The sequence below is a fragment of the Pyrus communis genome, chromosome 13 (assembly GCF_963583255.1).
Source record: "Pyrus communis chromosome 13, drPyrComm1.1, whole genome shotgun sequence".
NCBI classification, from domain to species: domain Eukaryota; kingdom Viridiplantae; phylum Streptophyta; class Magnoliopsida; order Rosales; family Rosaceae; genus Pyrus; species Pyrus communis.
Window position 1 is genome coordinate 3,074,553 of NC_084815.1, and position 14,232 is coordinate 3,088,784.

Here is a 14,232-nt window from a genome sequence, read left to right on the forward strand (position 1 = left end):
TAGACAATTTGATGACTAAACAATCTCATATTTTTTGTAGAGATGATCCTTAAAAAATATTTTATAATACAAGCAGTTTCGGTCATAAATATAAATTTTTGTAAATCGGCTATGTAGTAAATTGAGAAGAAACTCCACCTCATTTCATCATGTTATGATGTTTAAATAAAAAAAATTTATTCTAAGACCATCTCCAATCTTGGGTTAAAACCTAAAATTTTTAACCAAAATTATTTAGGTTTGAAGTTTTAATCTAGAAACAGTTTTTTTCTACTCCAACCTTTATGGGTTAAACTTTTAGTCCAAGGTTATAAAAAAAATGAATTTAGGATATTATTCTTCTTAAAGTAACTTTTTAATAAAAAATATTATGTAGACTACATAATTTAATTTTATGAATATTTTAAACTAAAAATATTTAGATTCTGATTGAAAAATCACTAAACCTACCTTGAAACTTGTGGAACACTATGAAAGAATCTTTTTTTAATTATTTTAGACATTAAATTTAAATTTGAACTTTTAGATCTTTTTTAATACCATTAGATTTGATCTTATTAAATCATAACAGTTGGATTCAATAAATTTATAATATAAAATTAAAAAAATACACATATATGGTAGGCAGGCCTACTAGACTAAATTTTCCCTAAAACTCATATTTGACACAGTTAGAGCAATTATGGGAGATTTAGAATCTAAATTTTGAGTTTTATTCAAAGAGTTCGGAAGGTCTAAAACAAGTAAATTAAAATAAACATATGGGCTTCCCCACCGACAAACCCAATAAGCCCTAGAATTGCACAACCCAAATACCGAAAACAGGAGAAGTTTAACGGTACTATTTATTTTAATAAAAAAACATATTTTTATACTAAAAAATTAATCCGAATACCATTTATTTTATCTTTTATTTTATTCTCGTTAAAATTTAAAAATTTCAATCTATTTTCCTCAAAACCAAAAACGGGGAGCAAAAGCTCATTAGAACAGTACATACAACAAAACGAAGTCGTACTAGCTCTTCTGAGTTCTGTATGCAGATTTCATTTGCCAGAAGCGCTCTTCTGCGATCTTCCATTGACGCTCGGGATCTTAGCGAGCCAAACCCACGCCTGACTCACCCCGACCCGCGTCGACCCGGTGAGTGACTCAGTTCCGTCATTCACCCCGAGTCACCGTCACCAATTCCACCGCGCATTTCCAGAGAAATGGTGGATCCGGCGAATACGCCACTTGGCAGAATGCTATTGGAAGAGATCACTCCCGTTGTCATGGTGCTCCGTACGCCCCTCGTCGAAGAAGCCTGCCTCAAGAACGGCCTCACCTTAGTCCAAATGCTCAAGCCCTTCTGCGTCTTCAACAACATCGACGGTGAACCCCACCCGCTTATTTCTCACTTCCCTACTAATTTGTGCATTTATATATGTGTGTGTGTGTGTGTGTGTGTGTGTGTGTTAGGGTTACTGAGGGTGGAATTTGAGTGGAAATTAAGATTTTTGTGTTTCGGTGCAGTGCCTGTGCGGACTGCGAGTGATCAACCCTACAGGCTTCAGAAGTTCGGATTGCGGTTGTTTTATGAGTTGGATATTCGGCAACCGAATTTGGAGGTAATTTTTCGATTGTGCTGTTTGGTTGCTGTGAAAATGTGGGAACTGATTAAGATTTTCATTAAAACTTGGGAAAGTACGAACCTTCACTTCAGTTGGAGTAGGATTGTGTGAATTAGTTGAAATCCCGGATAATAGATATGTGAAAGATTCAAAATTTGAGCTAGTTTCGCTCAATTTTTCTGGGCTACTAATTTGACTAGTGGATATTAGTAGCCTACTAGGCTGGCCCATATAAACATCTGACTTGATTTTGAAATGATGGACATTTACCGAGAGATGGGAAAGGGAAAAGGGAAAAAGGACTATAATTGTTAGATATTTAGTATACAGAGTAAGCATTAGGAAGATACATAAGCTCGAGTTGAAACAATTACAAGTTTGACTTGTTAAATGTTCAAATGTTCCTCGTTGGTCAGTTCAATCTATTATGTACTCCGTGTTGCTCTGTCCATAATGACATGTTTCTCAGTGAAACAAAAGGAGAAAAAAAAAGTATCCTGTTGGAGTTTAGGTGGGTTTTGGTATTTGAATATTAGATCTGTTTTGCACATGCAGTTTTATAGTTAAAGGTTAATTTCCTATTGGATGCCGAACTGTTAGAGCCTGATATATATTGTTTAACTTCACCTAGGTAGCAAAAGAGAGGTTGAAACAAGTCATAAACCAGGCGGCGGATAAAGATCTTTCTGAATTGTGCTCAGACCTGCCTCAGATTGATAATGCATTATCCAGTAAGTAATATTCCTTATATAGATCCGTGGTTGACATTCAGCTCTCAAGGGAGTTGTGTTGTACCTAACTAATTTCTTTTATTCTTATTTTTAAAATTTATGAAATGGATTGAGCAATTATCTTTCTTAGGCTATTCTATGCACCTGTGTTACTTGTATAATTGAAATTGAAATGAATTCTTTTTTACCCAGATCTACAGCTTTAACTATGATTATGGCTTTCCTTTGCAGTATCGGAATCTGAAGTTCTACCATCATGGTTTCAGTTTTTCAACAAAGAGCTTGTACATAGCGTCTCTTTTTCAGACCATGAAGCTTTTGATCATCCTGTGGCATGTAAGGTGTTGAAACTTATAAAGTACCTATTCTTTTGCCTATCTAGTTACAATTTTAATGACAAAGCTGAAAAAGTCTGGTCCATGCCGTAGTCATAGAATCATAGTTCTCAAAATGCTGTTTTCTTTTTGGGGTATTGGTTGGGTTCAGTTGTAACTATATTGTTTGGTTTTACTTGCAGGTCTCATTGTAGTTTCTTCAAAGGATGATCAGCCTATCAACAGATTTGTTGACCTCTTTAACACCAAGAAGTTGCCCTCCCTTCTTACTAATGGGGCAATGGACCCAAAGATTTTGAAGCATTATTTACTAGTGCATGATAAACAAGATGGCCCTTTAGAGAAGTATTTACCTTTCTGGCCCTCTAATCATGTTAGAAAGCAAATAAAGAATCTGCATGGCCATAAATTTTTTATACCTTTTGGTCAGAACTTAGCAAATTAATTCGTGTACATATTTGACTGAATTTAGTAAATATAAGGAGGTAAGGTACTAACGAGTATTTTCATACCGTCAAGGTACATGGAGTTGAAACAAGGTAAGACAACGTTGATAATCCAAGTAGTCTTCTTAGTTCTTATTAACTTTATTAGAATTATTGATCCTCATAATCAAGATGTTCAAGAGTGTTATGGTGGATATCAATATTCAGGATAAGGGTGTCCCTGGTTTGGGTCTGAGGTGCGAAGCTAGTGGGTTGTTTTGATTTATCTTGGGCTCCCTTTGGAGTGTAATCCATGCTTTCTGAAATTCTGGGATTATCAATTGTAAAAATTCTGGGAATGTCAGTGCTTGCCTAGAGGTTGTAGCCTCATGCTCATGCAGTCAGTCTTATATACTATTCCTACCAATTTCATGTCTATGTTCAGACTCCCAAAAAGCTAACAAAATCCTAGAGAGATTTTCTAAAGGATAGAGATTTGAAACCTTCAGCTTAGGCGGTCCTCTCTTAGGGAAATGGATGATCTTCTCATAAGTAGGATTCATGGTTTTGTTCTGTCATTTATAAGTGTTTTCTGCAATATAATTGGTGAAGGATTGTTGAAAGTCTTAGGTGTTTTTTCCAGCTGTTTGTGCTGGTGTTTCTATGTTTTAGCTTTTTAAGTCCTGATTGTTTTCTGTGATCTGGTTTGACCTTCTTGACTAACCTCTTTGTTTGTTTCCTTCCTGTGATATTAATACACTTGTTTCTTTATAGTAAAAAAAGGATTGTTCAGTTCCTAATTTATAGTTGGGGTTCAAGTTAGTGGTGGGGAATGGAATATGAGTAGATCTTGGTAGAAGTTTGTCTTGGAGGTGTACATCATAGTCCAAAGAAACCGTCTCATTGGTGCCTTGCTTTAGAGATGCCGAGTGTATTGGTCATATCTTCCTGCATTGTCCTTTTATCACTCATATTGGAGGGGAGGTTGCTTTAGGTGTTTGGGATTGTGGGTGTGCTGCCTAGAGATTGCTACTCCTTATTTGGGGAGTCTCATATTGGAGTTATTTCAAATGAAAGTTTGAATTTTGTGGTGATGTCATGTTTGGCAATTTTGTGAACTCTTTGGGTGGAAGAAACAATAGGATCTTTTATTGTGGCCTTTTTGTTTTTGGACATTTTGTTTCTATTTCCTTGTACTTATTTCTTCTCTTATTTTTTTCAAAAATCTTGTATTTGGATGAAGGCTAATAGAAATAGTAACTTTAGATAATCAAAGTTGACAACAATAGAAAATTGATATTGTTGGAGTCTTATTCTTTTTGCAGGGCAACTAAAATTTTAACTGAAATGAGGAGCACTTTTGGCTCTGACTGTCAGTTACTGTGCATTAATTCTTCTCAAGATGGTGTGGTTGAACATCAAGATTATCCCTGGGTGCTTTATGTAAGCTATTCTGAAGTCCTCTGTTTTTACCTTGTTCTGTAGGTTTATCTGATGGTATTGTTATATAAAATTGTTAGATGAGGTATAGCTGAGGCTCTATGCTTGTGTATTTTATGGACAGAAATTTGAAGATTTACCTAGTCAGCCGCTTCGTTGCTTCCTTAATATTGAGGATTTTAATGAGGTAAAGTACTTTTTGTTGCTCATTATCAAATGTTCTTATAATCCTATGTTAGGTTGATAATTAAAATTTTCTGCTGACGTAAGAATTTTTACCATGATATCCAATTTGTACAAACTGGGACAGATAAAAGACCTGATGCAAGATTTATCAACTAAACACATTATTCCCTACATGGAGCAAAAAATACGTTTGCTCAATCAGCAGGCATGTATCTCGACAATATTTCCTTCAGTTTCTGAGTACTTACTTTCTAGTGTACAATTGGTCCAATCCTTTCTTTATTTTTACTTTCAGTATTTGCACACTTATATGTGTAAAACTATATTATGTCTGATTCTGTGGCTTTCAGGTTGCTGCAACAAGGAAAGGTTTTAGGAACCAAATAAAAAATCTATGGTGGAGAAAAGGAAAAGATGATGTGGTGGATTCTCCCAGTGGCCCTACGTATGCTGTACAATTAATTTTATTTCATTATTATTTTGTTACTTAGTGTTCTTTGTTGTATCCTTTTATTTTACTAATAGGCAGTTTACATTCCATGTTTTAGGTACACCTTTAGCTCCATTGAATCCCAAATTAGAGTTTTGGGTGATTATGCCTTCATGCTACGTGATTATGAACTTGCATTGTCGAATTATCGCCTAATATCCACAGATTACAAGCTTGACAAAGCCTGGAAACGCTATGCTGGCGTACAGGTGGGTTTAATGGCTTCTGGATTCTTTTTTGGATTTTCATTTTACCCCTCTGCTTATGTATTCCTACATTTGATTCTCTCTCTTGGCTAAAAGGTCTTTATTTTGTTTTGTGAATGTTCCTGTGGTGTAACAAAGCTCACTTATTTCATTTGTTCTTGCAGGAAATGATGGGGCTTGCATATTTCATGTCAGACCAGTCAAGAAAGGATGCAGAGTATTGCATGGAAAACGCATTTACTACCTATTTAGTATGTATATTTTTTATTTTCCTGTTTGGTTTGAGATTAAGGCCTTGTTTGGTACACATGATTGGATTGGAATAGATAAGACACCATTTTAAAGGTATGTTGAAAGAAGAAATTAAAAAAATTGTGACCAACATAGAGGTAGGATAAGGATTACCCAAGAAGAAAAGTTATCCATTCTAATCCTCCCAGGATTAGATGGGAGAAGTTTTCGTCGCGTCCAATCCTCTTCTAATCTCCTCACAATGAAAAATCATTCTCATCTACCTTCAATATGCCTTGAATTTAGACAGTTAGCCCTTCCAATCCAATCCTTAAACCAAACGAGCCCTGAAACATGTTTGCGACGCCGAATGCCCTTGAGGAATAGGTATAACATGACATTACCCAATGCCTCTCTCAATCTCAGGGATAAAAGCTTTTGGTAAGGTCATGTAGATACTAGTGAACCAAATTGCAGGTCTGTAGTCCATGACTTCAACAAATGGAGTTTTAGGAATCAAGCATATTTTAATGGCATTAGCGTTCATATCACAACCCCTCTCTTAAAATACTTAAAATATTTTGTTAGATGATTAGTCTATAGTCACAGGCCAACAATCTTGAGAAGCTGTCATGGAAAACCCACCCAACCAAAGGCACTTATCCTTCCATAGTTAAACAGAACTTTACAAGTTTCATCTTTCTTAAAAGGCCTTGCAACCAATAGATTCTCAACAAAGAAGCTGCATGCTTCAATTACAATTCCATTTTTTATCTCAATAGATTCTCAGGTTTGCATTTGCATGATTGTTTTGTATTTTTTTCTGGAAAGCAACTGGCTAAATTGGCAAATGTTTGAGGCTGTTGACTTGTATTATAATATCCACTTGCAGCTCCCCCATATCTTTCCCTCTGGTTTATCTCTTCCAAATTTCTTACACATTTTTTTGGTATCCAAGCAGAAAGTTGCACCATCTAGCCAGCAAAACGCAACTAGGTGTGGTCTTTGGTGGGTGGAGATGTTGAAGGCACGACATCAGTATAAAGAGGCTGCAACTGTTTACTTCCGTGTTTGTACGGAGGTACTGCCTATTTTTCAATTTAATAAGCCACGAGAACATTTTTCTTACTCCTGAGTCCTGACCAATTCTTTTTTTGGAGCTGCTACATTGTGCTATAATGGTTGAGCAAGGGTCTTACTGCTACCTTTTCAATATAATCAGTTAGGAGGTCTTTTTTTTCTTATTCCTGACTAATTCTTTGTTAGGAGCCACTGTATTCCGCTGTAATGCTTGAGCAAGCGTCTTATTGTTACTTGCTGTCTAGACCACCTATGTTGCACAAATATGGATTTCATCTTGTTCTTTCTGGTGACCGTTACAAGAAATCTGATCAGGTAGCTATTCTTTAGGTTGTTCAACTTAACTTAATAAATGCTGCATCTTTTGAAAAAGATTTCTTGCCTTGAGCCATCCAGGTCAAACATGCAATTCGCACATATAGAGGTGCCATGTCTGTGTATACAGGAACTACGTGGAGCCATATCAAAGACCATGTTCATTTCCATATTGGACAGTAAGTTATATGGACTTAGATGCGGCTTTAATTTGTATGTAGTTTTGTATGCCAGCTTCTTTTCTTACAATCTGTAGCGTTTTTTCATACAATTTCTGTGATTTAGGTGGTATGCTCTTCTTGGGCTATATGATTTGGCTGCAAATCATGTGATGGAGGTCCTGGCTTGTGGTCATCAGTCCAAGAAAACGCAGGAGTTATTCCTGAGAGACTTCCTTCAAATTGTTCAGGTCAGCACTAGTACCCTTTGTATTCTATGCTTGATTGAGGAGAAGGAAAAAGTGCAAGGTCCTTAAAAGTAATTTGCATTTGCTCGAAAAAAAAAGAAGGAAATATTAACTTTCATTTCAGATCTCAAGGTATAATCTGGTTTGGCTTTGACATTTTACTTTCATCACCCTGCATTCAAAATGAGTTTAACTTTAATGTCATATTTTTAGTTCTTTGAAAGCATGTGTACGACTTTTTTTCTTATCCCCACCTAGGGTGGGCTACAATGTTAGGTGATTCTCTCCACCCACAGAGTCTGTAAAGTTAAATATGATCCTGACAGGAAACATAATAACTTCTCAGGCCCTCTGGGCATCCACTGACATATTCAAATTGCTATGGAAGTTTTAGCAACTTCTGGAGCAAAAATTAGTAGACTGTTAAGGCACCCTTTTATTTTTTGCACTTTTTGCTTACATTATATTTTTTAGATTAAACAATTAAAATTTCTTAAAAAGCTTTTAAGCAATCTACATGACTTCAGCTAGGTTTTGCTGCAAACTAACTGAGGTTTCTCTTGGATTATATAGAAAACAGGGAAAACATTTGAAGTATCAAAGCTTCAATTGCCGGAGATCAATATTTCATCTCTTAGGGTAATTTTTGAGGATCATCGGACCTATGCATCATCTGCAGCTGTAAGTTGTATTCCCTTTCTATGTTATAAATGTTCTATTCAATCCTCCTCCTTTTCTCTCTGTTTCCTTGTTTTTTCAATGACGACTTCCTCCTAATTTTATTATTTCTTTCTCTCATTTGATGGAGCTATTAGTAGGCTGGTAAGTTTAGTTGTAGAATATGAGGATGGTGTTCTTATTGGAAATAAGGGTTGCACTCCCTTATGAAAAAAATATATGGATGTTGCTGTTTCAGTAATTTTGTTACAACATTTCAGTGGAACAGAAGTAGTTAGAAATATGCCTGCTCTTGTAAACCTCGAGGGGCTTTCCATGTTAATGCATACATTCCCAGGGTGCATAAAGTTTTTGAATGAGGTTACAAATTGTTAAGTGTAGAGATTGCCACTATGTACAGCACAATATGATTGGGTAAATTAATGATTTACAAATTAACTGTTTATTCTTTATGGACATATTCTGTTTTGTAGCCTTACCAAATTGTGTACTGATATTTTGGGAACTTCAAGAAAAGAATTTTGAGAGTGCTGTGTAGAAAATTCAATGTGGTAAACATAGTATGATGTATTAATGAGCATGAATTACTCATGAAAACTCACGTAATTTGTGTTTTGATCACAGCCGCCGATAATGCGATCATACCTATTGTATTCCTTTTAACTTATGTGTGATGCTGATGAGAAGCTTTTCTTTCTCATGGACTTTCTTGAATGTTTCTTTAAGGTGGTTTAGACTGGCTTGTAATTGGCATTGTTGTGTTTCTAAACATTCCAGGCAAGTGTCAAGGAAAGAATATGGGTCTCCTTAGAGGAGGAAATGATTCCAAATTTGTCCACCGCCAGAACTAATTGGTTGGAGTTACAATCAAAGCTTATCCCAAAGAAGTACAAAGAGTCAAATGTTTGTGTTGCAGGAGGTATGAACACGAACAATATATGAAGTTGCATGATTAGTACTTTATATATTAAATTGCATCCTTCTAAGGATTAATGCACATCCTTCTTTTCATTGATATTGAAGACAGAGTATGTTGTAGGGTTATTATACGCTCAGTTGATAACTTGATATACATTTCTTGAAATTTTGTTCTTCATTACCATATGCAGAAGCTGTCAGGGTTGATATTGAATTAAAAAATCCGTTGCAAATCCCCCTCCCTTTGTCTAGTGTTTCCCTATTATGCGAGCTTTCTGCTGTCTCTGATGAAATGAAATCCGGTAACTACCCCACAGAAACACAATTTAACTCTTCAAGTTGATTATTGGCAAGAACATGTCACAATCATTGGCTGATCAGTTTGTGATGATGCAGATGCAAGTAGCTCGTTAGTGGAGATTCAGGATGGAGAATCTGCTAGTTTAATTCATAGGTGTGTACATGGCTGTTTAGAATTGCTTTGAGTATTGTCAAAGGCATTGGTGAGGTACTCAGTGCAATGCGACTCTAAAATGCCTTTGGGCCACTACTAGCATCTTATCAATGACTTCTCTTGCATTACTGGGCATGAGCTGTTTTGTTGATGGATTGATAGTTTTTCTTTTTTCTTGGAATACTTACTAGCCAAAGTTATCTTTTAATGACTCTGTAAGGTCTCAATCAAGACAATCACTGAAAGTTTGAGGAGTTCCTTTGGAGAGAAATCTCATGTTTCCATTCCTCTTCTCTTTTTGGCAAGACTTGTATCAACCTGTAGTAATATTATCATTCATATGGCTGCCTGCATGCCTTTATACTACACAACTAGTTGATTTTTATTTTTTATTAGTTTTTAATATGGACCAGTTTGTTGTGTTTGTAAAATGAGTTTTTGCTTTTCTAAGTTTGGGCCTTATAGTGGTGCTTGTGGGCTTCACTATTGCATGATTTTACTGGATTTTAGGCTTAATAAGCCAGCCTATTTGGGGCTTAACCATAACCAGTGTATAATTCTTGTTGTAGAACTTTGTGTCCGTAATGCTTACTCTTAAATGCTTTGATAATTACGCTTTGGCCTTGAAAACATTCTGTACTTGTCTATATCAATATCCCTATCTCGGTTCTTATCATGTTTGCATACTTAATTTTTGCAGGGATGTGAACTTTGAGAGTTCTTTATTTTCTTTGTCTGATGTGGACTTTTCATTAGCAGGAGGTGAAACAATTGTGGTGAGTACTTCATTTGAGTTGTTAAAGTATTGCAGAATGAAGTGTAATAAGATCATCCATAAATTTGAAGTAATTATGACTTTCCTTTTGCAAAATTTTAGAATCACAGAGTACTAGAAATATTTTGATGTTTCTTAGTCTATGGAGTCATTGGAGTATGAATTAATTTGCATCTGCTTGATCCATGCTTATGATAGAAAGTCGCTTGTGATTGAAACTGACAAAACTAGGTGGTTATGCTACTAAAATTTAATAAATGTTTTTATACTTCTCATTCCTAACTTGATATGAAACTTTGTACTGATAGAAAAATAGAGCTGAATTGTTAATATATGTCGTTAAATGTCTTTTCTTCCTTTCTTTTTTTTTTTTTTTTTCCTGTGTACTTCCTGTGTGCATTGTGCCAACTTCAGTTGTTTATTTTTTCAAAGACATTATTTCTTATTTGAGATCTATTTTACATGTCTGTGGTTATCCTTTCTGTTTGAAAAGTATAGTCAAACTTATTTCCCATGCCACATTTTATAAACATATCTTGTTCACAAATTCATTATTATACTTCTTGAATTCTGCTTATTGTCAGTTTCTGTTCCTTTCAGGTGCAACTAACGGTTACTCCTAGAGTAGAAGGCATTTTACAGATTGTTGGTGTAAAGTGGAAATTGTCAGGCTCTGTTGTTGGCTTCCATAAATTTGACACTAACCCCATGAAGAAGATAAGCAGAAACCGAATACAGAAGGCGAAGCATCCTCATTGTGATAATTTAAAGTTTGTAGTTGTTAAGGTGCTTGCTCCCATCTCCTATTCTTTCCACTTTCAGAATTCTGCAATGACCATCTTTGGGCATCCATTTCTTCTAACTATCTTCTTTCCTGTGTCAGAGTGTACCAAAGCTTGAGGGTGTCATTCATCCACTACCTAAAAGGGCATATACAGGAGATTTACGGCATCTTGTGTTGGAGTTGAAGAACAAATCTGAATTTGCTGTGAAGGTATGGTCATTTGCACTTACTTATGGTCTCACTGTATAATCAGGTAGTTGGTTTACTCGTGTATGTTTTTGTGAATGTATCTTGCATTGTATTAACTTTTATGAAATGTTTATTTGCTATTTATTGTTAAGGATGTAGTATAGGTAGTTGGCTTGAACTTTGCCTGATCACTTTGCCATACAGGATTGTCATGTACTCAATGCCATTGCATGAGCTAATGCTTATGCACTGTTAATTCATGGTCTTGAACAGTAGATATAGCCCAAGCTTTCCTTTATGTCAGGCAGGGACTAACCATGTAAATTGATGCATACAATATGTTTAATGTGCTTATATGTTATGGCCTGATATTCTTGCAGAATTTGAAAATGAAGATTAGTCATCCTAGATTCTTGAATCTTGGAAAGCGAGAAAGTTTGAACTTGGAGTTTCCTGCTTGCTTAGAAAAGAAAAGTTCTGATCAGTCTGCTGAACATGCTAACCTTAATGATGTTTCTCATGCCCTGTTTCTATTTCCTGAGGTCAGCATCCAAATTCTCCCGATTTGTATCTTTATATGGTTTGTTATGAAGCTGTAATTTTCCAGTTTCTGGTCTTATAGTGTTTAATGTTTATGTTTTTCTGTACTTCAGGACACTATTATTCAAGGGGAAACACCATTATCGTGGCCTCTTTGGTTTCGGGCAGCTGTTCCTGGGAACATTTCCTTGTACATAACAATATATTATGAGATGAGTGATATTTCAAGCACCATGAGATTTCGCACTTTACGCATGCATTACAATTTGCAGGTGTGTGGATCATTGTCAATTGTGAAAGTTTCTTGATTTGACTCACTTTTCTAAGAAGTACCTTCAAATATATTGATTTGAATATATCAATGATCAATATTAACATTCATTTTCACAGGTATTGCCGTCATTGGACGTGTCATTCCTTATCAGTCCTTGTCCATCAAGATTGCAAGAGTTTCTTGTGCGCATGGATGTTGTCAACAAGACAAGCTCTGAAAGTTTCCAAATTCATCAGTTGTCATCTGTTGGGAACCAATGGGAAATCTCACTACTTCAACCCGTTGATGCCATCTTTCCTTCACAATCTTTAACACCTCATCAAGCATTGTCATGCTTCTTCAGGCTCAAGGTTTGTGAAGAAGCTAAAACTGTGGTCCTATCTTTTTACAGAATTTCTCCACCCCTACCCTACCCCACCCCTCTCTCCTTCTAATGAATGAAATTTTGGATTCAGAGTCGTGGCAAGTCATCAACTTCTGAAGACGAGAAATCTTCCCATCCCCGACTTCAGGGAACTCATTTGAGATTGGGTACTCAGGGCAATAATGGACCACGTTTTGATATAGCTAGCTCTCCTCTGGCAGATTTCCACCTCTCTGAAAGACTGTACCAGGAAGTTTTAAATAAGGTTGATATATTCTTGCTCTATATAACCATCTTTTTTGGTTCACTATTACTCATCGCATTGCTTTCATTTGGTTGTTTTGACTTGTAAATCACCATGTCTTGAAGGGGAAACTAAATTTTATGCATCGGAACATATACAAGTCATGGCCCAGTAGCTTATGCTTTTGTGCACTGTTGATGCTTCTCAGCATTATTTTCATATTGACCCGTTTCTTTTTGGATGGATTAGGGAGACACGAATCCGGTTGACTTCATATTGATTTCCCGGCAGAATGACATTAATCCTGAGGTTTCTGAGCCACCGCGTCTTTTTTCTCATCATGCATGTCACTGCAGGTAAGTTTTGTTTCAAGATGAATCTTTTCTCGCTTTCTTTACTTTAACTTTGTAGTTTCTTGTTTTAATATTATGTTACGCTGACATCTATTTTGGCGTTTAATTTACAGTACTGCGACCACAAGTCCTTTATCATGGCTAGTGGACGGACCTCGAACCTTATACCATAACTTCTCTGCTTCTTTTTGTGAAATAAATCTTAGCATGACTATATGCAACACATCGGATGTAGTTGCATCTGTACGCATAAACACCTCGGACTCCAGTACTAGTGATCATTTAAGTGATGCAACTCCAGTTCAACCTGCCACGTCTTCTGGCGACCAAGATGGATGGCATGACCTCTCACCAGTGACTGACATCAAAGTGACTTCCGATGTCCTTGGATCCCGGGCCAGTAAGTCAATTCCCGTGGAGAGCGTCTCCCCATTTATTTGGTCCGGGTCAAGCTCTACTAGAGTCCATCTTGATCCCATGTCAAGAACTGAAATTCCTCTTCAAGTTTGTGTATTCTCTCCCGGGACATATGATCTGTCGAGCTATGTTTTGCATTGGAATCTTTTACTTTCTAATGATCAAGAAAATCGGGATAGGTCGTCCTCTGGGACGTGCCAGGGATATCCGTATTACCTTACTGTACTCCAGTCTGATTAATTATTTCCTTTCGTTTCTACGTCCTCCATAACGACGAGTGTACTGTGTTTTGTATCTTTGGCCCGTAAATTATTATACGATCGCGATGTATCTCTTGTATTTTCATTTTTGTTTTTGTGTTAGCACAGTAGGAATTATGAAAGGGTTAGGAGATTTACAAAGATGATATCAAATTGTTTTTTGCTCTCTGAATAATAAGAGCAGTGAATTTTTAGGGGTGTATTCAGAAATTAATATACATGAATGATTGTTCATTTTTTGAGTAGAAACAATTCGTCTCTTTATGTTTCGATTATGTACTTGAGATTTCCCGAACGAGATATTAAGCGATGGACGAGCACCGTGAATTGTGCATTCTGCTCATTTTCTCTTCTGCACGATAATTGTCCTGGCCATCAAAAGAGAATCAAAAGATAAGAAAAAACACACATGTGCAGAAAGAAAAAGGTAGCGGGCGGAAATTATTTATTTTCCATTGGTAATCTCCGTAAACTCTTCCTTTTTGTAACATTAGGAGTTGTAAAAATATTTGTGTAACGTGTAT

At 36.1% G+C, this 14,232-nt stretch overlaps 1 protein-coding gene across 2 annotated transcripts; it reads left to right on the forward strand.

The window, feature by feature from the left end:
* Positions 1-1,013: 1,013 nt before the first annotated feature.
* LOC137712978 (uncharacterized) lies at positions 1,014-13,950 on the forward strand. Of its 2 annotated transcripts, none has more exons than XM_068452196.1 (28): positions 1,014-1,374; positions 1,516-1,610; positions 2,245-2,344; positions 2,576-2,680; positions 2,862-3,024; positions 4,430-4,547; positions 4,669-4,731; positions 4,855-4,935; positions 5,081-5,175; positions 5,279-5,429; positions 5,591-5,677; positions 6,619-6,738; positions 6,924-7,052; positions 7,134-7,231; positions 7,338-7,461; positions 8,032-8,139; positions 8,914-9,055; positions 9,246-9,356; positions 9,436-9,508; positions 10,209-10,284; positions 10,884-11,069; positions 11,167-11,277; positions 11,637-11,798; positions 11,910-12,068; positions 12,187-12,420; positions 12,526-12,699; positions 12,928-13,034; positions 13,145-13,950. In XM_068452196.1, the coding sequence occupies exons 1-28, from the start codon at positions 1,212-1,214 to the stop codon at positions 13,686-13,688; spliced, it is 3,879 nt and encodes a 1,292-aa protein (XP_068308297.1). In that variant the 5' UTR covers positions 1,014-1,211; the 3' UTR covers positions 13,689-13,950. The 2 variants fall into 2 exon arrangements, with proteins under 2 accessions (XP_068308297.1, XP_068308298.1); XM_068452197.1 differs by having other exon boundaries at positions 9,451-9,508.
* The last annotated feature ends 282 nt before the right edge of the window (positions 13,951-14,232 follow it).